General features: G+C 26.9%; 3 protein-coding genes across 3 annotated transcripts; 2 read left to right on the top strand and 1 right to left on the bottom strand.

Annotated features, from left to right (window-relative positions):
- Positions 1-2,290: 2,290 nt before the first annotated feature.
- Positions 2,291-6,000, top strand: Bm6128 (Galactosyltransferase family protein; the record flags this gene model as incomplete). Its single annotated transcript, XM_001892021.2, has 10 exons — positions 2,291-2,394; positions 2,707-2,868; positions 3,204-3,382; positions 3,555-3,679; positions 3,951-4,067; positions 4,325-4,509; positions 4,911-5,026; positions 5,282-5,390; positions 5,671-5,746; positions 5,932-6,000. The coding sequence occupies 10 exons, from the start codon at positions 2,291-2,293 to the stop codon at positions 5,998-6,000; spliced, it is 1,242 nt and encodes a 413-aa protein (XP_001892056.2).
- Positions 6,001-10,299: 4,299 nt separating this feature from the next.
- Bm10357 (Galactosyltransferase family protein) lies at positions 10,300-13,652 on the top strand (the record flags this gene model as incomplete). The annotated part of the gene is made up of 9 exons (XM_043078240.1): positions 10,300-10,388; positions 10,591-10,778; positions 11,032-11,156; positions 11,369-11,485; positions 11,849-12,033; positions 12,555-12,670; positions 12,931-13,039; positions 13,243-13,318; positions 13,584-13,652. 9 exons carry the CDS (start codon positions 10,300-10,302, stop codon positions 13,650-13,652), a joined length of 1,074 nt encoding a protein of 357 aa, XP_042934174.1.
- Positions 13,653-14,263: 611 nt separating this feature from the next.
- Positions 14,264-23,866, bottom strand: Bma-lgc-34 (Neurotransmitter-gated ion-channel ligand binding domain containing protein; the record flags this gene model as incomplete). The annotated part of the gene is made up of 10 exons (XM_043078239.1): positions 14,264-14,398; positions 14,670-14,867; positions 15,094-15,192; positions 16,022-16,110; positions 16,457-16,603; positions 17,155-17,237; positions 18,559-18,767; positions 18,894-18,970; positions 19,019-19,149; positions 23,814-23,866. 10 exons carry the CDS (start codon positions 23,864-23,866, stop codon positions 14,264-14,266), a joined length of 1,221 nt encoding a protein of 406 aa, XP_042934173.1.
- Positions 23,867-25,270: the final 1,404 nt, after the last annotated feature.

Genomic DNA, 25,270 nt, shown 5'->3' with positions numbered 1-25,270 from the left:
TTAATATGAAAATGAAAATTTCGCAGTTTTCCGAATCTAATTGAATGATTTCACATAAAAGTTGAACAAATTATTTACTGAATAATGTTTACAAATGCTACTACCACGCAATGGTAAACGTTCATTCAGCAAAATGTTTACAAGAATGATACGATTATTTCCAATCATTTTTATCAATCAATTAATTCATTACTGATTCACGATCTCTTGTCTTATTCATTTTGTTAAAAATGACAATCGATATTTTCTCCATCAATCATCCAATCTTTCTTTTTTGTTAATTTCATGTTCAATTTTCTCTGTGTAAAAGTTCAATAAATTAATCGTTCAATTGTACATATCGATTGTCTTTGCATGTCTGTATGTATTGTTCTTAATATATGTATCAGTATCTATGCATCAATCCCTCCATCTATATACTCTCTCTATGTATATTTTTGTTAATTGGTTAAAATAATTTCAAGTTTTTTTTTTTTTTTTTTTCCAGTTTGGATGCATCCTACTCCTACTGTAAATGAATATTTTCATTTTTTTTTCTTTTCTATTGTATTTTATGAGAAGAATGAAAAGAAATATAACTGATAAAACATTTTAAAAGAATTTTAGAATGACATTATGATGGTATTTTTAAGCAAGTGATCACTTTTTCAACTCTTTCTATTTTTCTAGTTTTATTAAATAGTAACAAAGCTTAAAAAGAATTAAATGCCATAGAACTTTCAAGCAAAAACGATAAGGGAGAAAAATCACAAACCAATCACTGTTGTCAACTGGAACAAAATACAATAACTGGAACTGTTTGTGATTAATTTGTTATTAGCCTAAGCAAGATATAATGATCCTATGTACTCGTGCCGCGGCCGTATCTTTCATTTCTTTTTACTTTTTATTGATGTTAACAAGAGAGCTTGGCGGGAGTTGGTGCAAGAATAACCTGTTCTTAATTTGGTGGAGAATTCTTGTTTGAAATCTATCAGCATTATATGTCTCAGTTAATCAATCACGTTTCGCCATGTTTTCCTACGTTACGTGATAATTTTTTTTTTATTATGCGATAATATGTAATACGTGATGCATATTACCTCAAACATGAGTTTATTCATAAATTTATTATTTGAAAGAATATGAAAGGTGTTGAAAGCATCACGATTAAAGATTATGCTTTATTGCTTTTCCCTCTCTCTTTCTTCTCTTTCCATTTTTCTTTTTCCCTATATCTTAATTTGATTTACAATTTAGTTTCTCAGTTTGAATTTAAATTGAAATTTGGATTAAAAGGCTCTTAGTAAAAATTCAGGGATTGAACATTAAGTTATTTTTATAGTTTCATATTCTTTCTCGGAAACATATATTTGATCTCACGCATGTTGAATATTCATTTTACTAATGTGATGATGTTTTAATCATATTCTTTTATTTTGAGAATTTACAATTTGGCATTAAATGATGGTAGGGAGGCAAATTTCGCATGGTTTTATTGATCTAGAGAGATGATCCTTTCCATTACAACAGCAGTGCATATTATGGTAAACTTTTTTCAAATTTTTGTGTAAAAATTCCAGACTTAATATAATTCCAAAATATGAAGTGTAGTAATTAAGATTCAGTTGTCTGAGATTACCCCATATAAGACTTCGTGCTTCATAAACTTTGTAGCAAAAGCCTCTTTATCTTCTTCCGAATAATATATAATTTTGAAGACCGTTGCATGAAGTGTAACGGTCTTCAAAATTAATTGTCCATGTATGGTAAATATATTTTGTGGTTTCCATGAATATCGTAAAATTTTATATTATGCCAGGAAAAAAAAGTGTTTTTTCTTAAATATGGGAATAGAAGAACTGCAGTTACGTAAATTCGTAAGCCATCACATTAACCATCGTTTCTTCACCAGAGAGAACAGTTTATTTTGCTATTCTGTTATCAGCAAAAGTAGTCCCGGTAGTTGAATAAGCAAATATTGAATTATATCCAAAGAAATGTTTATGCAACGGCAGTCTGTGTGATGTTCCTATCAGCTTTTACGCTTAGTATACTGTCTTTGTAAAGCAAAAAATAAAATAAGCAAGCAGTCCATTTGGTAATTGTTTTTATCAAACGAAAAGAAACCACATTTATCATATCACTTATACCAAGTTCTCATAACAAATACAAAGTATTTACTTTTGCACTTCATTATACTTCGTTATATGTTTACAGTTTAATACTAGTATTTCAGATCAACAACATTATATTTCTACCAAACCGTCTACGAATTTGCAGCCACTAATCGTTAATGCTGTAAAACAGAATGGCAATAAAATATTTACATTTATCAATGAAGCAATTACTCCTGCTTCTTGCAATGGCAACTTGTTCTTATTTAATCATTGGTAAATCAGTCATACCAACAAGGTCTGCTACCGCATTATTTCTGAATAATAAAAACGGTCTGTGCTAATATAATAGCTCTGATTAGATTGTGCATATGTTTATGTGTTTCATGCTGATGCACATGTGTGTTTGTATTTATATTTCATATGTGTACAAACAAGCATTTGCAGCACTAATTTGTTTGTCCATTTGCCCAAATCATCATATTTCAATTTTGATATTTCATTTGTGATGAAAATATGTCTTATGTGGTAATATGGTAAATCCGTAAACTAAAAAGATGGTAGCGGATAATATATTAAACAAATGAATGACATTTCAATGACTTTTCAGATTGAAAACCACAAAACCGCGTGACATTTTAAGTATCGAACAGCAACAGCAGAATACGGTTAACAAAAAATCACTAGTTCATAAAGAAAAAGCTGAAGGAGATGAAAAAAGCGTTGTTGAGCTTGTTCAGAATGATCATGAAATAATACTGGAACGAATAAGGTTCATTTTTTAGTCGCTTATTTCTATTAATATTGCTAAATTCTTTGTCATAATTTTTCCGATGTTTAATTTCTGTTAAGTTAACTAGTATATTATAAATAGAGATTTTTATTATATTTTTATAACTCTCCCAAAAGAAGAAATAGATAATAACAAAGAAATAATTACCACTGAATGTTTTTTATATTTTTTAATTCTTGTATCCACTAAGACTAGCAGACAGTATAGGAGGAGATATGGTGAGGGAACTAGAATCCTGATTAGTGTATGAGTAATTTTTGTATGAATGATTATCATAAAATGCATTTGCTCTTCAAAGTTGTCTTTTTTTCTAGATCACCGGATATTGATATGCAACGAAACGGAACATCAACCACGCTAATTGTTAATATGGATGATAAGCCACTTGCAGAAGATATTCCATTATTTGATGAACTTGAAAATCGCTTGTTAAAAAACAGGTCGGATGATCTAAAAAAGATATGTCCAGATCCAGAAGATAACAGGAAGTTGAGTAAGTTGTGTAAATTAGTTGGAAAATTTTGTTTTTTTTTTTTTTTTTTTTTCTCCATATAACTTTTATAAGCAAACTGTACAGCTGTAATACTGTTTTTTTTTCTTTTTCTTATTTAAGTATGAATTTTAGTTTGTAACCATATGTTTCCTTTAACACATCATCCTTTCAGTTGGGCAATTGCCACAAGCTGTGCTTTTAATAACAAACTTAAAAGAAGCCGAAGTAAAGAAACATTATCCATATTTAAGACCTGGCGGACACTGGAAACCAGAAGATTGCATGACTGAACATAAAGTTAGTTGATTGAGATTTGAACTTGTGTGAAACAACATGCATTTATTTTTGTTTTCCATATTCAGGTATTTTTTAATTTAGATTTCGTTTTTTTTCTCTTTTTTAGTGACTCCTTGTTTAATATGAGGACTTCAATACTTTGTAAGAGACTAAGTAAACAGCAATTTCATCTGAAATCTTAGCATTTCTTGTAACCTTGTGGAAATCATTAAGTGCTATAAGAAGAGAGGAACTGTACATAATTGTTTTTTTTTTTTTTTTTTTTTTCCAGATAGCTGTGATAATTCCATTTCGAGATCGTCAAACACATTTGACCCGTCTTATCGATTTTCTTATTCCAGTGTTTAAAAGGCAGGAATTGGATTTTCGGTTTATTGTAACAGAACAGGTATGGTAATCTAGCTAACTTCAATATACATTCAGTGTGCAAAATTCTCAAAAATTTCAAAATATGTCTGAAGACATTATCACATAATTTTCTGAACTTTTTAGTCCTTAATGCTGTACGTTGCATATAAATGCTGTATATAAAAGAATCATTCAACATAATTTCGTCCATATGATTTGATGTGTTTGACTAGCAAGCAAGATTTTTGTTTATTAGTTGACGTGAAATTCTAGTATTTGTGAAAGTTGATTTTCCAGTATGGCAATGGTCTATTTAACAAAGGCCGAATAATGAATGCAGCGTTTCGCTTAGCTGAAAGTCTCAATGTAAGCTGTGTTATATTTCATGATGTTGATATGTTTCCACAGAATGATCGTAATTTCTACGGTTGTCCACCAACACCACGTCATATTGGTGCTTTTGTTAGTAATCTTGGATATCAGTAAGTTTTTTTGAAATGTCATTACTTTTTTATTATTTAATACTGTCAGTTTCTGATTCATTTGCAAATTCTTATTCTGTAACAACTGTCAGTCCGATGCTTAATATTAACACTTATACTTTGCTAAAATCATTACGAAACGTTCCATTCCAAAACAGCGCTTAAAGTTATATCAAAGTCAAAAATGATCGTTCACAAAATGAATGTCTATTTTTTTTTTTTTAACTTCCCTAATTATTTCCTTAAGCAGCTGTGTCTTTTTTGATTCTCCCGTGTCTTTTGTTTCGAAGTGAATTACAGTATGATTGCATACAGCTATTCCATATTGAAGCTTACAGCTTTCTTGGAAAAAATATCTGGGAAAGATAGTGATTCGGTATGACAAAAATTATCTTTTGTAGATTATGGTATAAAGAAATAGTTGGTGGCGTTCTAGCAATTAGCATGGATGATTACCGAACAGTAAATGGTTATTCGAATATGTATTGGGGATGGGGTGGTGAAGATGATGATATGGGTTAGTGTTAACAGTTTTGCGTCTTACTGTAAATCTTGGAACTCTAGTTTATGCATTTGAATTTGCGACTGCATTCATAATTTTATGAAATGGTTAAAGACAATGTCGGAAGTCTCTTTCAAATGGTTGTTGTGCCGACATGCAGGTGCGCTGCAAAAGAGCGTGTTGTGACAAAAGCTATAGTCTTTATCAGAAATGGTCTTAAATATGCGAAATTAAAAGAAATCACATGCTTTAACTTACTTTGGTTTGCAGGGAAACGAATAATGGCACAAAATCTAACCATTGAAAGACCTGATGTTACCACAGGTCGATTTACCATGCTGAAACATGTCAAGAGGAAACGAATTGCACCAAAATTAGTGTACGTCTCATATTACTACCCTTTTTCCATAGCCATATATTTTTTTATTCACTTGGAATTGTGGAAATTCGAAACGAGATTCAGCCATGTCTAACACAATTTAGCAATTAAGATAAATGATATAATTGTTGATTTGTGTCTTATTTAATATATTTTAAATATTTGAATGCGCAGTTTCAAGTAGATTAAATAACACGCTACTTACTACCATTAAAGTTATGTCATCTTAATGCAACAAGCGGTTATATTTAGACAAGCAAAATCCTATTCTTTTTTGCAGATATAAATTGTTAGATGATGCTGAAACACGCTACCGAACTGATGGTCTAAATGTTACTTCATGGAAAATATTAAAAGTTTGTTTTCGATAATTCAAATAACCAGGGGCTTTTCTGCTGTTTTCTATTTAAATTTAATTTTTTGATTTGAAGAAAAAGTTTTCGTTTCACAATTTCATAAAAGCTGGCAGTTGAGTTATTCCTCTTTGTTTCAAGCTCTGATTAGAACTTAATTCGGAAGTGAGTAATTTTTAATTTTTCAGGTTACATTACGGCCATTATATTATCACATATATGTTGATGTTGGTAAGCCCCCATCAGAATGGGTATGAAAGTTTTTGGTGCTCTACGACTAGGAATATTTTTTCATTTTGCGAAGTTGTATGGTCTTGAAAAGACTAGATTCTGCTCGTTATATAATAACGCTAAAGAAAATCCGAAGGTGGGCCAATATTCTAGCGAAATGGTAAAATAAATTTGGTCCATTAGACGTGCAGAATTGACCATATACTTTTTTTTAAACATTTTTTTTTTTCAAAACAGTTTTTGAATTCATCACATGCTGAAGTGGTATCTTGTCATTTGTCGGATGAGCTTGTTAGTGGATTTGCGTCCAACTCAGATCTTCGTCACTTGTCACGAGTTTCTGTTTTACTATACATATCTTTTTTTAAAATGCTAATCTAACTTATTCCTCTGAACAATTCACGACTGCGATTGCTTTTGTTGAGGACATGTTAAGGGCATTATAGTTGTTTTGCATATTTCATGGTACAGTTTCATATATATATATATATATATATATATATGTCTCGAACATAATGTGCAAAGACCAGACTTAGTGATTTCAATATGCGCATAATACTAGTTTTTTCAAATGTTTTTCTATCAGTTTTGCTGTTCCTTCTGCTGCATACACTGTAAGACATGGTAATACATTTGTTTCCAAATATTCGAAATATGTATAACTGGTAAACATGCATATAACTTCAGTTGCCATTAGCCAGCTCTACGTCGTGAAGCTTCTTTTAACCTAAGCGATTGAAATGCACAAGTTATTCACAGTCAAAAAAAGATGTTCTAATTTTGCATTGACTTTGTTGTTTAAATACTCACCACTCCTATGTTCAATTTCGATTTTTGTCGCAGGCAGGGAAGCTCTATCAATTTTCTGATCATATATTGTTGTTTACTATGAACTTCATAATCCGTAACTGATTTATTATTTTTGATTTTTTGCTTCCAAATTTCCATTTGATCTCAAGGCTATAATTATTGTCCTTATCTTTAGATTTTTCCGATTCAATTTTTCAGTTGATCCCCTTTTAACTTCATCTTTATCCCTTTACAAACGACGATGATAATGGACGAAGTATGCAATGACAATGAAATAACTGATGTATCTCAGAAAATATATTTCACTGACATTCATCTTTCTTCCTTTGTTAGCTTTCCTCCAACCCCCTATCGTCGATGACAGCATATTTGTTATCATAGTGATATTTCACCTCCATACTGCCTGAAATCAAGAGGTTATTTATCAATATTTAACCATGTAATTATCGGATATTAATTTTTTTTTTATAAATAGTAGGTCAAGCAACATTTTTTTTTTAATTCTAAATATTACTTCCGTTTTATAAATAATAGGTTAAACGACAATTTTTTTATCATTATAATTTTGCGATATTGTAATCAATACATCTTTTTGTAATTTTATATAAATTCTGGTCGAATTGAATGATAAATGAAGTAGCTAAGATGTGATAAAGCATCGTTTGCTATTTCATGTAGTTGCCTATATCAATGATTGTTTTCTTTTTTGTTTTAGACATAGTACGAATTTCTTAGTTTAGCTCATAGAACTATTCTATTGTTTTATATTTCTCCCCATTTTTCCATCATTTTAGTGCTACATTTGCTAATTTATGTTAATTTTGAGTTTGGCATATTCAAAAATTTCAGTCATAGAGTAATCCAAATTCCGTGTATAATTTCTGTATGAAAAGATTTGCTGACAAATTTCTCATATTTTTTTTTTATGAAATTTTAAATTGAAGCGGTACAGACTTGAAAGAAAATATTGATCATCCTTGTGTCATTTCAAATTGTTCATGTTTTGTCGATAGCTCAACTTTTCAAGCATATTCAGAAACACACTCAGGTAAGCATTTGTGTAACTGGTTTTTCTTTCCAGAATTGAATTGATCGGTCCATTGAATTGAGTGTTGCTTTTAATCAGGTATTATTTCCATCTGTTAACTGATTTCTTTTTTCCTTTGATGAGTACTAGTGTTGGAAAGCGATTTCATACCAGTAAAGAATACATAACCGGTGAAAAAAAAAAAAAAACTGCTTTCCTCTCGTGAAAATGTGTATTTCTGTTTTTAGTTCTGCTCTATACTTGATGTAATTTATAGGAATTTAGTTTTCTTTTTATATTTGATGATATTATTCTGAAATTTGTTAGTCACATTGCATTCGGAGCTTGTTTGAATTCAATTTATAAGCATGTCAGCATTTCAATCTTATGTTTTATTTATTGTTACTACGTAATATTTATAAATTATTGCAACATAAAACTGCAACAATAAGATTTTTTTTACTTTGTATCAAATAGAAAAGGGGTTTTAAGAATTCTAAAGTTTGTCCTATATATACTAATACCCTGTATATCCTATTTATCATTTGGTTGAATCATGATAACAATCCTGAGAATATTAGTCCATTAGTTTTAGTTTTGTTTACTATGTTCTGTTGTGGCAAGGGTTGTTTTAAAAAGGGAAAGCCATAGGTGAAAAATCGGATTTAAATTGTGGAAAGTTCGAGAGCGAGAGACAATATGCAACCAAAATTTCATTCGTCGAAAACCGCTCAGTCAATAGGAGATGGTGTATTATTTTACTAAAACAAATGATATATAGCTCAAAAAAAAAAAAACCAAGTTAATAAGCCGGGGTATTAAGCTTTATACTGGAATTATTAAATTAAGCTCAATAAATTCGACAGTCAAGCTATATTTGGCTTAAGCTGATACTTATTGAGCTTATTTGACATTCAGTGGAATGGAAGTCTCGTTTGAATAGAGTAACTTCGTTCCATTATTGCCAGAAGCTTAAACTTAAATACCTAAGGATTGTCGCGTCAGATTGAAATTTTATACCTAAAAAATTTAGCAACGTCAAAAATTTTATAATTCTTTAAAAGATTTCAATAGTTTTAATCATTAGTGTGCTATCCTTCAACACAACACATTATTTTAGATTAAGAAATGTCAATTCTAAATTTCTTGGCATACTTTTTTTACTTTTTAATGGATAGCAGAAAGTGAAAAGATAAAACTTTCAAATATCAGTCAAATTATTTGCCTTCTAATGACATTAATAAATATGTTGCCATTTATAATATCAGACTAAAACTTTACATTATCGGTTCAATTTGATTTCTTGTTAGCAAAAAAAGAAAAAAGAAAGCTATGTTTTATGTTTAATATCACTTCAAGAAGTTAAGAAAGCTAATCTAATTAACGATAACTATTCGTCCGCCAAATGATAAGGAGTTCAAAAATTAAATTCAAATAGTATTACTACCACTAAGCTTGTTTACTTATTCAGATTATACTTAGTATTTGGTATTTTATATTAGGTATTATAGACAGTTAGAAAATGTTGGAGGACAAAGTAATTGACATTAAATCAATCAATGCAATTCTTACATTATCATCAGTGACAAAATTGGATTTGCAACTTTTCTAATTTTATGCAAATTTTTTTTTTTTAATTTTTTTTTTTTTTGAAAAAAATTTGATTTATATTCACATAGATGAATCACTGATATGTAAACAAGATGACATATAGACGGTGCTGTCGACGAAATAATATTTTAATTGTGATTGTGTTCGATTTTATATTGTTGTTTATTTATTTTGGCAACAAATATGCGTGCGTTTCGTAATGAAATTTTAAAAGCAAACTTAATTTTTAAATTGATTGAAAATTTCCTTTTTTTAAATATGCTAAATGAATGGGAATAAAATGATAAAAAATATTTGCTAGCATATATAGTATTACTATTTGCAGAGAATACACAATCATTGTAAAAATAACAGTAATATAATAAGTTCAAAAAACAACAAATTTCAATTTATTAATCAAACTGTAACATATATGGAGATCTTTAATCTTTAATAATTAGGGCTAAAGTTCACTTTCAAAAATTCAAAAATTAACAGAATATATTACTACGATACTAATTAACAATATAAATGCTAATTAAAGAACGAAATTGCTTTATTCCTCTTCTTTTTTTTTTTTTTTTTTTCATTGAATTTAGTCTTATAAAAAAGAAAAAATTTTCAAAATAAGTAATAAATTTGCACTATGGAAAAAAGTAAATTAGATAGAATTCATGAAATAAAAGATATTCATTAAATTTTCAAATTTTTGTTAATCATGTAAATTTAGAAAATCTCATGAAATTGATTTTAAAAAAATACAAAAACTCTCCGAGAAATGAAGACTTTATATAATTTAAAGTTTTTTTTTTTTTTTTTTTTTTTTTTTCAATAGAATCTCTGACAGTTGCTTGGTAAATGATTTTGGGAATATTTTAGTAAAATACAAAGTGATTACATGGTGTATACGGAAAGAGAAATTTTGAAAAAGGAAATGAATAATGAAACTATGAAAATGTTTCAAAATGAATCGAAAGCTCAAACAATGCTAGTATTTTGGTAAAGTTAAAAATGAAAAAGAAAAAAAAAAAAGTAGCATATTTTTTAAATTGTTACAAAGATGGAAAAGGACAAAAATATGTTTTAAAGAATGAATAAAAGAATTTTTGAAATCTTTCACTATGAATTTTTTTTGCAGATTTTGTAGTATTATTGATAAAAAAAAATATTTTCCAATGAATTTTTACAGGATTTCAACATCAGTACTGAGACAGAAATTTTTAAAGCTTTTATTGTCATCTGTCATCCATCAAACAACACTATCAAACTTTATAAGACATCAATTTAAAAGGCCTTTCAAAATTGATCAATTTAAACAAAAAGATTACATGAATGCTTCCAATTTCTGTCCTACTTTTGATGAAATTACAGATTTCTGTTAGTAAATTATTTTTGATGATTTTTTCGCTTTAGCAATTTAATTGCAAAAAGTGAAAGAATTGAAATGGTGCAAATGTGTTTGCTTCATTCCATTTTAATCAAAAATTTTTATCAAAAAAATTTTTTTATGATAAATAAGTTTATTATATGATAAAATATTGCTATCTTCTATTATTGCAAACTTCTGATATGTTGTAAATAATAAAATTAACATAGACAAATTTGACACTGATCATAAGCACTCTTTTAGCTGGGCCATTATCAATGGGTCCATTATTGATAAATAATTTGAAAGAGCAAGAAGTAGCCCAAAGACATTCATATATTAAATCAGGTGGTCATTGGAAGCCAAGAAACTGTCTAGCAAGACATAAGGTTACTTACTTTTGCTTTTCATTCAATTATTCCATAAACATAATTATTAAATTTTAGAAATGATTTAAAAATCGCTTATTTAATTGATCCTACAAAATATCATCTTATGACGTGTTTCACGTGATGAAAAGTGTCCTAATATGTGATTGAATGTATTTACACTTTAGATATTAATTTATAAAATTATGATATCAATTTGTAATGTTTTACAGATAGCAATAATAATTCCATTTCGTGATCGACAATCACACCTAACACGATTGCTTGACTTTTTATTTCCAATTCTGAAACATCAGAATCTTGATTTTCGATTCATCATTACTGAACAGGTTAATTACTCAAAGTTTTGCTTACCTTTAGATTATAAATATGCTCATTCATTTGTCACAATTTATTCTATTAAATTATATTATCTAAATTATATTTACTTCCTCATACATTTTCTTATGACAAGAAAACAGAAAATCAAGTTAAAATCAACGAAAATAAAATCTTAAAAAAAAAAAAAATTTAATATTATAAAAAGTTAACTCTAAGAATTCTAGAAATAAATTTCACTTATCTAAGCAAACCTACTACTTATCTCGTTTAGGTTCATTCATCATTTGTTTGCATACTTTTGTATAAGCCTACAATAACTCTCGCATATAGTTCCTTTCAAATATTATTATTTACTTACCTTTTTTTTTTAGTACGGGAAAGAATTGTTCAATAAAGGCAAATTAATGAATGCAGCATTTTCCTTTGCGGAAAAACTAAGAGTAAATTGTGTAATATTTCATGATGTTGACATGTTTCCAGCAGATGATCGTATCAATTATGGTTGTCCGGATACACCACGACATATCGGAGCTTATGTAAATACTTTGGGTTATAGGTTAGCTCTTTTAGTAAACTCTCCTCTATCTGATATAAATTGAAAATTATGCATTAAACATTTATTTACATACTTTTGCCATTTCAAATTATATCTGTGAAATATGACAGTGCCAAGTTTTTTTAAGTTTGGGAAAAGAACTTTGTTACACTACAAAGATTCTAACAAAAGATTTTAAGGTCTTATATTTGGGATGCTTAGAAATTACTTTTAAGAATATTTGAATGTAATTTTTGATATTCAAATCCGTTTCCAGAGTTTAAAAAAGTTTAGAGTTTGTCAAGGTTCATCTTCACTATCAAAAGCTAGTTTTCAGGACTGAAACATATATATGTTTGTATAATAATTCTAATTTAAAAATCATTTAGATTAAAATATAATTTATATAAGCATCATTTGTTTTTTTATATGTTGACATATAAAAATAAACATATTATTACCTTATTCATTATTCGAAGTAATTATTATTAAATATCAGAGAAAATAATGATAATACTAATAAGTGAGTTTAACAATTTTAGGTTAATGTATGCTGAAATAGTCGGAGGTGTACTTGCAATTCGTATGAATCATTTTCATGCTGTTAACGGATTTTCAAATGAATTTTGGGGTTGGGGAGGTGAAGATGATGATATGGGTTAGGAATATTACAATTTCGTTCATTCTAATTCTTGTTTATTTTGAAAAAAAAAAAAAAAAAAAAATGTTTGATGTTAATGAAATATAACTCTGTTTGACTTACATAATGATTCATATGAAAATATATAAGTCTTTATATTGTAATTTTGAATAATTTTTTATTAATTATAAATTATTCAAAATCAACTCCATCTAATATTTGATTTGTTAGTATGGGAATTTGCAACAAATTAAGAAGTAAACGTTCAAATTTTTCAGGAATACGTATCTTAACGTTAAATATGACAATTGAACGACCGGATGCTCTTATTGGACGTTATGTAATGTTACGGCACATCAAGAGAAAAGATTCTAATAATCAGCTAATGTTAGCATATTTGTTTGAGTAGAAAAGCATCCATTAAAATTTAACACTCACAAGAAAATTGACAGTCATTGTATTGTAAACATTAAAATGAAAAGAATTATTTGTGTAAATACCTCTCTCTCTCTCTTTCTCTCTCTCTCTACATATTTACTATTTAATAGTTATTGAATTATTCAAATAGAACTAATTGAATTCATTTTTAGTAAACGTATGCTAAAAACTTCTCACATTCGTATGCAATGGGATGGTGTGAAGAAGCTAACGTGGACAATTCTTCAGGTATGCATTTATATTCGTAATTAATTACATTTAATATAGTCTAACAAAGTTATTTAGTGTGAATTCTGTAAATTTCAAATCATTCTATTATATTTCATTCACATCTATTTGTCATTGTAAAAAGTAGCCAAAAGTTATGTATTATAATGGGCCAGAAAAATGTAAGCCAAAGAAAGACTTATATATAAAACTTTATTGTTTTTCCTAGCAAATTTGTGCAATTTTTATTTGAAAATTTTTGAAATATTAAAATGTCAAATTCCAGGTTGTTGAACGCCCTCTGTATTATCATTTGTATGTTGATGTAGGTAGGCCACCACCTGGATGGCATTGAAAATCTCAGGAAATTTAAAATGATCTCTTTTTATTTAATACTTTCTGTTCTTCATTTCAAGCTGTCATAAAGTGGATAGCAATGAATGAAGTAAGCTGAAAAAAAAAAAAAAAAAACGTTTTTTAATTGTCATTTTAATTTTTTTTCTTTTTTTTTTTTTTTTTTTTCAAATAAGATTGAATCAATCCTTGTCAAAATTAAATATGTTTTGTACAAAAACAAAAAAAGGCAACAAATTCAATAATATGATAAAATTCATTAGGAATAAATGACAATCCTCATAGGATCTCATCATTTTCAATGAATTTGCATTTAATTTTTACAAGAAAAATCAATTTTCCATTAATTTGCACCTCATTTGTCTTTTAAATTTATTTTCCATTCTAAATTAAAGATGATGAGATTGATAAGATTATATTTAACTATTTACTGAAGCAAAATCGATCGTATATTTGGTATTTTTGAACACATATATATTAATAGATGATGCCTTTTTTCCGTTTAATGATAGCAACGGAGAAATGAAAATTGGCAGTTCTTTTTGTCGAATTTGCAACTTTCATTATAAATAATGAAATGAGAAAAGATAGAAAGACGAATGTGTAAATTAATCATATCAAATAGAAAATGATAAAGATAATAAAGAAAATAAGGAAAATAATCGGAAAGAGTAAGCGTGAAACAAGATCGATGCCATGATTGTGCTTGAAATTGGCGCATTTCGTATCATACGCAACTTCTACCGTCTAAAAATGATTTATCAAAATAATTAATCTGACCCTATTATCACTAATTCTTTGTTATGAATTTTTCATAACTTTTAAATTGTTTCAATCAGTTAAGAAGGATCGAATTATTACTCTCATTTTTTATGCGATTAGAAGAAAAAATGGAATAAAATCTTTATAAGACTCAAAAAAATTATAACTAAATTAATCAATCTACAAGATGAAACAACGGGATAGGTAGAAATAAACAAAAAATACCTGAGTAGGTAAATTAAGTGAAAACACTTACTTCTCTAGTAACAGTAAGAGGAGATTCATCATCTTTCATGATCTTTCCATTTCTGTACCGAATTGTCCTTCTTATTCCGCAACAAATAACGATGAAATATTCCACCAAAGATGCGAATGTCAAAATTAGACAAAAAAGAAGCCATATTTGTAAGCTGCTCACACCATATACTGATAGATTAGGCTGTGGATAGAATACCTATAAAATAGCCTAGTTGATTTATTAGGTGCAGTAACTAAAGGCTTTATGAACATTCATCATTTTCAATCGATCATTATCATAGTTATCAACTTATCAATATGTTCTGAACAACACACAATGCTAATTTTGATACATATGTACATATCTACACAATTATAATTACAGCTAAGATAACATTCTTTGCAATGATTATGATAGCACTTAAAAATCAATTAAAATTAACCGTAATAGAAGCAAAGATGAAGAACGGCACCGCAGCACTGATTGTTCGTGGAACTGACCATGAACCATGAACCCAAAAATGAAGCCATGATGCTAATATCTGTAAGCATAATTTAATTTTAAAAAATATACAATTATAATTAAAGATCAGATTTGTTAGTTTAATATTTATACAAGTATGCTCAGTTCATATTTTGCATAAAAATCTTCCATTCCATTACATTTTTCAATGTTTTTTTTTTTTTTTTTTTTTTCACTTTCAATAGATTAAGTCATCTAACATTAAAATATGCTTTTAATTTTTATAAAACGCTAATGCTATATTCTTCTCTTTGGATAAGCTGACATTATATAACATTATTTTGTCTATCGAATGAAGTACCCCTAACATTTGCTTAGATTTGTTCATAACAAAATTCCTTCCCACAATTACTTCTACATATTCTCGCAAATGGATATAATTTTAAAACGGAAAAAAATTAGAAAATAATAAATTCATGATGACTTTTGTTTGAAAAATTTTCCTAAAAATATGAAATTTTATTAAATAATTATTGTTCATGTTTAAAAAAGCACTTTTTTATGTTCAATTTTTACAATAGCTAGGAAAAAAAAAAAAAAAAAATCAAAAAATTTAAAATAACATTAGAATACGTAACATTCGAAGAAAAGATGAATTACGATCGTGAAAATATTCAAGAATTATAAAAAAGATTCAAAATTTTAAACTGAAATAGAATTCCAGGACAAAATGATAGTAAGCAAATTAAAATATAAGACATAACAATTTGACAAAGTTAAACACTCTCGATTAAAGTATAAAAATTTTTGCATTAATTACCTATCAAGAAATATCACCATTATTACAGAAATTGAAATTTCTAAATGTTACTGTTATTACTTTTATTAATTGAATTTGTAAAGCTTACCAAAAGTATTGATGGGATGAAAATACGCCAAAATGCTTCGGATGAGGCACCAGTGAATGTTATGAGAACATCAATACAAGAATATATACCTAAAAAAGTTAAATCATTTGATCGATAAACGACAAAAAAATTTAGCTTTCGTTGTTGCTTTATCATTTAAAACAAAAGAACAAATACTTTAAATTAGCTGATAAATTGATAAGTTCAATGCAACAATTTTACTTTCATTAAGTGATTAGACGAAGCAAAAATGAAATCATATTCTGTAGAAATTAGAACAAAAAATCTCAAAATTAGAACTCTTGAAAATCACACATTCCATAAAAATTTGTAAAATGAGTTATTTCAGGAAATTTTAAATAAAATTCAGTAGAATTACACGGAAGAAAAAATGAACAAATAAGCTAAATTCATGAAAACTTAAAAGAAACTAACCAACTGTATAATTTCCAGCGCAATCTTCAGCTACCGCTTCTTTAAATTCATAGAAGCCACTTAGCAATTCTTGTGATACTTCAACCGGTATCACTGTAGGCGGTGAATTTGCCCATAAATAGACAATGTCTTCAATTGGATATTTATCTGTAAGTAGAAAGGTTAACATTCAGATGCATCAATTACTGCGGCAATCTTTCAATAATTTTAAATAAACCAGCAGTTGACCTTTCAACTTTCTATGAATCAAGCATAGCTATCAGTAAAAATTCATCCCTGTGATATATCCTTGATAATTTATTCTATGATATATCCGCAAAATCAGTTCAACTTTTTGTCATTCTCGTATTTAATCATATATGAAGTAATTATGAATACACAAAATGATTCATTTGTGAAGAAAAGTAAGTAAGAAAAGTACCAAATTTACAGTTTACAGATGTACCAAAAGTACCATCTAGCAAACTTACCCAAACTGATTCTATTAGCTTAGTAAACAGATTAGATTTAAATACATTAGTGAATGGTTTATGTAATTATTACTTATTTTAAAGAAAAAAATCATTAAATCATTTATTCCAAGTATCTTTTTTATCTTTTTCATTTATTTTTATTTACTTTCATTTTTTTTTTTTTTCAATTTTCATTCTCTTTTATTTTATTTCATTTTTTCATTATTATACAGAAGATGAACTTACAACTTGATAATCTTAGTTTGATCATTCGAGTGTTTTCAAATGGATACTTGGAGCTGTATTCCACTGGTACTGTCACTGTACGCCTTCAATTAATTCATTAAAAAATTGCAGTAATAACAGGTAATTTGAGTATATTAAGAATTTAAGAAATATTCTTAAGTATAAATGCATTATGCAAAGTAAACAAACGTTTATAATGTAATAATAACGTTCCAAATTGAAATGACTTGAAATGTTTGAAAAATTATTTTCTTTTTGAGATACTGTCATACGTAATTATTATTTATTATGTATTCCATAACACTAAACAATTACTTTTTGAAACAATACTGAGATGAAAAATATCGAAAAAAAAGAAAGTGCAAACAGTTTTGTAATCATTTGTTTGATAAGTAAGAAGGAAAATAAAATTATCTATTTAGTGTTTTTTATTTTGTTGAAAAATTGAAAAAAAATTAAAAAAAGAAAAACTTCAAAAGAACAACCATTGTAATATCAAAGGTAATATCTTAATTACAACAATTAATATTTTTTTAAATTAAGAAAAATAGCCTCAAAATGAACGTTAATGTCTCTCTCTAAGAATATTACTTCAATTATGACTTTAAAACTTTACAAAAGATACCGTCACAAGTAATTGTTATTTATTATGTATTCCATAACACTAAACAATTACTTTTTGAAACAATACTGAGATGAAAAATATCGAAAAAAAAGAAAGTGCAAACAGTTTTGTAATCATTTGTTTGATAAGTAAGAAGGAAAATAAAATTATCTATTTAGTGTTTTTTATTTTCTTGAAAAATTGAAAAAAAATTAAAAAAAGAAAAACTTCAAAAGAACAACTATTGTAATATCAGAGGTAATATCTTAATTACAACAATTAATATTTTTTTAAATTAAGAAAAATAGCCTCAAAATGAACGTCAATGTCTTTCTCTAAAAATATTACTTCAATTATGACTTTAAAACTTTACAAAAGATACCGTCACAAGTAATTGTTATTTATTATGTATTCCATAACACTAAACAATTACTTCAATTTATTAAATGTTAAATTAACATTTTGTTGTATGATAAGGGAAAAATAGAAAAATATGCTTAGCTGAGATACTAATTTTAACTATCTTTCAGCTTTGTAATAAAAAAAAAAAAAACTGAGATCTGAATTGACAAATGCAAAAAATGGCAATTTCCATGTTGACCATTTCTGAATACGAATTTTTAGCATCCTCAAATGAGATCTTAAATGAAAAACTTATTGTCACCTTATAATTTTATTTTGCTGATACATTTGAAACATTTAAATGTTAATTTCAACATTTTATGCTTACAATGCTTTTTCTTGGCTTTACCACCAAAATATTAAAGCATCAAAAATTTTAGCTAAAAGTAAATAATAACATTTCGGAAGATCGAACATATCCTGTTGGTTCGACAACCGTTCGATGACGTTTTTCATGATTTACATCATGAGCATTCGAGAAATAAGTATCAGGTATCCAAATTCTTCTATTATGTGGCACGACCACCTCTTCAATTCCATCCCGATCGTCTACTTGATATACAAGTCGACCATCTTCCCACTGTTGTCGTAGGTATAAATCGACAACCTAAAAAATATTCAAAATTAAATTATTTATAAAGTGGAAAAATTTAATTAGAACTTAAGAATTATTTGATTCAAAAATTTAGTTAATAAACACTAATTGAAATGTTAAAAGGTGAAAAATATAAACCGCTTGGTGATCGTGCCATAAGATGCGGTTGATAAAGATCGATGCGATCACAACGATTGCGGAATGATCGGCCGAGTCTGTAAAGCATACAATGAATGGAATAAAATAAGATTTAAGTGGACAACCCCTGACTGGTGGTCGTGTCTGTGGATCGTATTCCGAGAGGATCCTCGACAGCACCTGCCCCTCGAGACCAATTTGACGTGATCGTAATACTTTCGGTGATTGTCCACGTACTGATACAATTATACCAATGCTGAAAAGAAGAAAGAAAGTAAAAGACTTTTTTGAAATTAAATAATAAATAAAAATAAATTAACGAAAGTTTCCCACTTGAATGATTCATTTCATTCATAATATACTAAAGATACTGAATATTAATTAGATTTATATCATTTATCTTTTCTAATTCTAACACAACGTTATTACATACATATACACTATATAAAGCTTATCAGTGCTGATAAAGTATGAACCGTATCTTTAGTCTAACGTATCTATGTAAATTTTTGAAAAGAAAAAAAAATTTGTTAAAATTCAAAAATAGTTATTCTAAATAAATAAAACTTGAAGATATCATCTTTAACTCAAAGATTAAAAATGACTCAAAAAAAAAAAAAAAAAAAAAAAAAAACTCATTTCTTTCAATCTTTCCCATTTTTTTTTGTCATTTTTTCATTTTATTTAAAATATTTTCGTTTATTTTAAGATGCAACAAAAAAAAAATTACACAAAATCACTTGATGAATGCAAATAATGATGAAGAGAAGAGGGAAATTTCCTGAAGAAAAATAATTTGATGAAAAAAAAAAAGTTGAACGAACGCGGGAATGGGAAGAGATAATTAATAATAAAAGAGAAAAAGGATTGAAGATTGTAATTTTGAGAGAGATTTAAGATTGAAAGATTGAAAATAAACACAAATGCTAAAAGTTTGTGTTATCTTTTCACATATTCCTCTGCTATTTTCAGGTTTTCATTGTTTGTTGTTGTTGTTGTTTTTGTTTTTGTTTTTCTCTCTTTTTTTCTTCTCTGATCATTATTTTCACTTTTTGTTCCTTTCTTAAATATTCGACTAAGAAGAAAAAAAAAATTAACTTCTAGAATTTTATTTATTTTGTTTTTTTTTTATATTCGAAATCACTGATTTATTTTATCATTTACATTATGTCGAAAAGTTGAAATATTTCTTAAAAGCTTCACATATCAACTATGAATCATTAGTTTTACATTTTAAATTTTAAAAAAAAGCTGGAAATTAAAAAAAAAAAAACTGTTTCTTTTTAAATTTTATTACGGTTGCAAATTTGATCGCATCTGTATTTATAGTTTCTGCATAGAAACTATCAAATTAGTTGATTTCTCAATTAAAGAAATTTTTGATTACAGCTATGAATTTTTTTATAAATTAACGATAATTAGAAAAACTCATTTAATCAAAAATTTTTTAGCATTTTAAAAGGCATAAAAAATAATTTGAAAAGTGCGATTCAAATTTTTCATATTTATAAAGAAACAGATTTGTCGCTAGGATAAAAATAAATTGTAATTGCGAAAATTTGAATTTTCAGGTAAAAAAATATGCAGCACTTCTTATTCTTTACTTAAATCCTAATTTGAAATCAGGACATTACTGATCGTGTCACATCAAATATCATCCTAAAACAACTGATGATATGATAGTTGACAATTGATAGTGACAAATATCTCGTCGTAAGATTTAGAGAAAATTAAAAACAATTAAAATATTTAATACTGTCCGTACGTACTAAAATATTGCAAAGAATTTAATTTTGCCATTATTTATTAAAAGATTTAAACCATACTGCCAACTTTGACTTAAAATCCACAAAGTTTATGCTAAAAAGAAAGATAGTATAATCGATTGCAGCTTTATCACTTTTATCACTTGCTGTTATCATTATTATTACTGAACCATCAAATTATTCACTTATATAATAATAGACTATAATATTACTATTATTATCAGCTCTACATTATCAGTGTTATCAATCTTACTATTTGTTATCACCATTATTAAGCGTTACTTACTGCACATAATTACGTATTTAATCACTATTCTCGACATATTTTCGAATTACTCATTGCTAAAATAGTGCGAATTTCATTTTTATTCAAACAAGAATGAAAAATTTTTATCAGGAAGAGAAGAAAACGAATGAACTATTAATCAGAGTCTTTGATAAAACAAAAAAACAAAAAAAAAAAAAAAAAAATCAGGTTTAGCACTATTTGTGCTATTAAATTCGTTTCGGGAAGTGTACTATTTTCCAACTGTTCTAATAAAACAAAGATAAAATTCTCTAATAGTAAAAGAAAACTAACTAAAATATTAATCAAAGCAGAAATCTCATCAAAGAAACAATTTATTCGACTTCGAAAAATCTTTAGCAAAAATATTTTATAAAATTAAAAAATTGCATCAAAATTTTGGCATACAAATGCGAGTTTAAATTAGATATGAGACAAATTTAAAATATGGCACGGAAAATTTTCCGGTTACTTTAAAAAGTTTGTATTTACAAATAACTGGAAGCTTAAGCTTAACAATGCTTAAATGGTATTTTAATAAGAGTTTTTAAATTATTCAAAAAATACTTGAAAAATGAACCACGAAGAGATATATTTCAAGCGGTAATGCCTTTTTTGATCATTCAATATCGAACATTTATAGAAAATAAGGACGAACATATATTTATTTGTTAAAATATTATTTTTAATTGGATGAATTACAAAGTATTCAAGAGGTTAAAGTTCACAAAATCAATCAATAATTCATTTATAAGAAACAGTTCTCTTTTAGATTTGAAACTGAATATGTAATTTTGTTCTTTATCAATTAAATGGAAAATAAATTGAAAGATTGTATTGTTTGAAAGTTTTCAAACAAAAATTTCAAGCATTTCGCATACTTTGGTGAGAATTTTTGAGAGACAAAAATAATTTAAAGATAGATTATCTTGAAATCGATGAAATCGATGTGAAACAAAGATGAAATCATTACTATCCAATAAGATAATAACCTAGTATCATAGCTATTCTTATCATAATTCAAGCATTATTTGATCTTTCTGGATAAATTATTAAAATCACTGATAATCCTGATTACAAGGAATACCTTTTAATTTAATAAAAACTGATAAGATTTCTATACTTATTTCGGAAATGAAATTTCGGAAAATTATTTTTTTATTAAATTGATAATTTTCGGAATGTAAAAAACAAATAACATTATATTATACTTAAATAAAACTGTCTAAGTTTATTGAAAACATAAAAATACAAAGCTCGATTAATAAACTTTATATTCAAATATTGCATATCAAAGAAGGATTGAAAGAGAATTAGCAATATATACATATTTTTTTTCATTAATTGTATTACATCTTATTTGCATAATAAATTGTTTGTTGAGAAAAAGAAAAAAAATTTTTGCCAAAAAAAAAAAAAAAAAAAAAAAAAAACGATTCCAAATTAATTGTAAATTGCTGTGAAGTAAAGATAAAAATTTTCAGTGATAAGAAAGAGAAATGTAAAATAAGCAATGAGTGATTTAATCATTTTGATAAATGGAACTTCTAGAAATGATATCAAAGTGAAAGAAACAGAAAAACAAGCATATATTTCACAATGATAATATATCATCATCAGAAATGTTATCATTAATAATTCAGTCCAAAAATAATTTTCAAATGTTAAACATCTTTTGACATTTGAATATTTCGAAAAGTATGAAAAGTTGTTGAATTTAAGAGTCATTTATATCACATCATTTTAATAAATCTAAAGAAAAAAAAAAAAAGGAAAAACACCAATTTTTGCATTATTAAATTTGTAGCTTTCAATTTGAATATATTAGCGAAATAAATTATTTAATTACGCACTATTTTAATATTCACTTCTTGTTTATTATTCAAAATTTAGCAAAGTTTTGACTTCAGTTCAAAGTTTGATTTTAGGTCATAAAAAAAAAGATTCGGCAGAAGCAATTCAGAATAACAGTAATGCATTATGTCTAACAATTGATAATGAATGCACAGTGCAATGGTCATTTAAGAGAAAGTAAGAGGTATAGCGATTGGCTATCGGAAGCAGACAATGACCAATACGGGAATATCAATCATTCAAGCTAATCCTTTTATAATTAATTGTGTGAAATTTAACGTTAATTAGCTAATGGTTATTCAGATTTGAAGTAATTTGAAGGTTTAATTTGCTCATATTCTATGTAGAAACAACGAATTACTTCTCTACCTGATTGCTGTATATGATGAAAAGTAAAGTATATATGACAATCGGTAGGGAAACTGAGTGAGAAAAGGCGGAGAAAAGGCATTTTTAAAGGTTTCAAACGGAGAAAAGGCATTTTTAAAGGTTTCAAGGTCACTTCTAAGGCTAACGCCCAAAAAAATATTACGCATATTATCTGTCCATTTGTCAATCTATTGCTATTAAACTTTTCAAATCGAAAAAAATAAAAATAAAAATCTCAACGAATCGATAGAATATATCAAAAAAAAAGCAATATTTTCTACAACAAAGATAACAAATACTTTGAAAGTAGAAGAAATTGCGCTCTGAAATTTAATCTTAATCTTATGTTAACTGCTATTATTTTTTTAATAATCCTAGCAATATTATACAAAAAAAAAAGAGAAAATATTTCCATAATTAATTAATAATATATTCAAATTTCAATTCATCGGATTTCGGAATATGGCTTTTCTATATTTTACAGCAATAAGTAAGCTAATTTTCTTGTTTTTTTTTTTTTTTTATTTTTTTATTATTCTAATTAAAAAAGCTTTATTTTAATCTAGCTTACCTATGATAATTAAAATAAATTCACAATTTGAAGAAGTTAAATATGCATTTTATTTAATTATTTAAGTAATTTACCTGATGAGTAATAAAATCCAAAAAATCCGTGGTGCAATTGTTGACCACAACATAGCAGCTTTTGTTGTTGTTGTTAATAATAATAGTAACAATAAATTGCTAATTGATCGTAATGCTAATTGATGCTGATAATAGAACAACCTGTGAAATGACAGATAATAATAATAATAATAGAAAAATGAAATAGAAATAGCACCAGCTACTAGCAAATGCTTCAAATTCAGTTTAACTCAAACAGCTTAATGATATGAGAGGAAGTGATCGAATTAGAATGAATTGCTTCAGCAATAGTAACTTTTTGAAGCGCAAATGTGTTATGCTTGTTGAAGGTGAAAAGAAAACCCAAATTTACAATTTAAATCTTTTCTCATTTTCAACCAACAAAAATAACAATAAATGACGAAGAGGAGAAGAAAGAGAAAAGAGAGAAGAGAGGAAAGAAGATGACGAGAATGAGAATGGAAATGAAAATGAAAGTGGATGATGATGATGATGATATATTTTAATTTTAACTAACTTTTCACGAAAAACAAACATATGTTATATAGTTTGAGCAGTAAAGTAAAAGAAATATCTTTCTCCTAAATTTCATCGTTTTTGCGAATTCATTTCCTCTAAATGCTCCTTTCCTCTTTTTGTTACATTTTTCAATTTCTTTTACATCTTATTTTCATATTTATTCATTCTATTCTGCTAGTTTTCTACTACATACACACACACACACACACACACACACACACATACATACACACACACATACACATACACACACATACACACACACACATACATACACACACACATACACATACACACACATACACATACACACTTCCGCACTTATTGTGTAATAAAAATAGAAATTGCTATTTCTTTTTTGCAGATTTACTGTAACCGATAAGTGATTAGTTTAAAACTTTCTGTTTGAATGGAATGAATGTATTACACTTTATTTTGTTTTGATTTAGAAAAGAATGTGAAATGATCGAAGGGAATGTTAAAATATAGTAAAAATATATGAATAAAAGAAAGTAGTAAAGGAAGAAAAAATTATTTCAATTTTATTAAATGTTTTCAAGAAGAGTAAACGAAATGAAAAAAAAAAAAAAAAACATTACAAAACAGCTTAAAAAGATTCTTTTGATAGAAAGAGATAGCATAGGAACAGGTAAACTAGTAATTTAATAATAAAAAATGAAAGCAAAAAAAAAAATGAAAAATTTCAGCAGTTCACGAATCAATTTGTACACTTTTATTATAGGGGTATGTTATTGAGAATAGATATTATGAGTTGACAAAAAAAAAAAAGTTGAATGGAGCAAGTTGAAAGGTCAGACTGGAGATAGAAGAAAAGAATGGAACAACAACAACAAAAAATATGACATTGCAGAGATGAATCGAAAGTATCGGTTGGTAAAAATGTTGTAATGTTTGAAAGTACTTTTTAATAAATTTCA

Source organism: Brugia malayi (assembly GCF_000002995.4).
Source record: "Brugia malayi strain FR3 genome assembly, contig: Bm_v4_Chr2_contig_001, whole genome shotgun sequence".
NCBI lineage: Eukaryota > Metazoa > Nematoda > Chromadorea > Rhabditida > Onchocercidae > Brugia > Brugia malayi.
The sequence above is the reverse complement of the archived record's forward strand: the minus strand, read 5'-3'. Positions and strand labels throughout refer to the sequence as shown.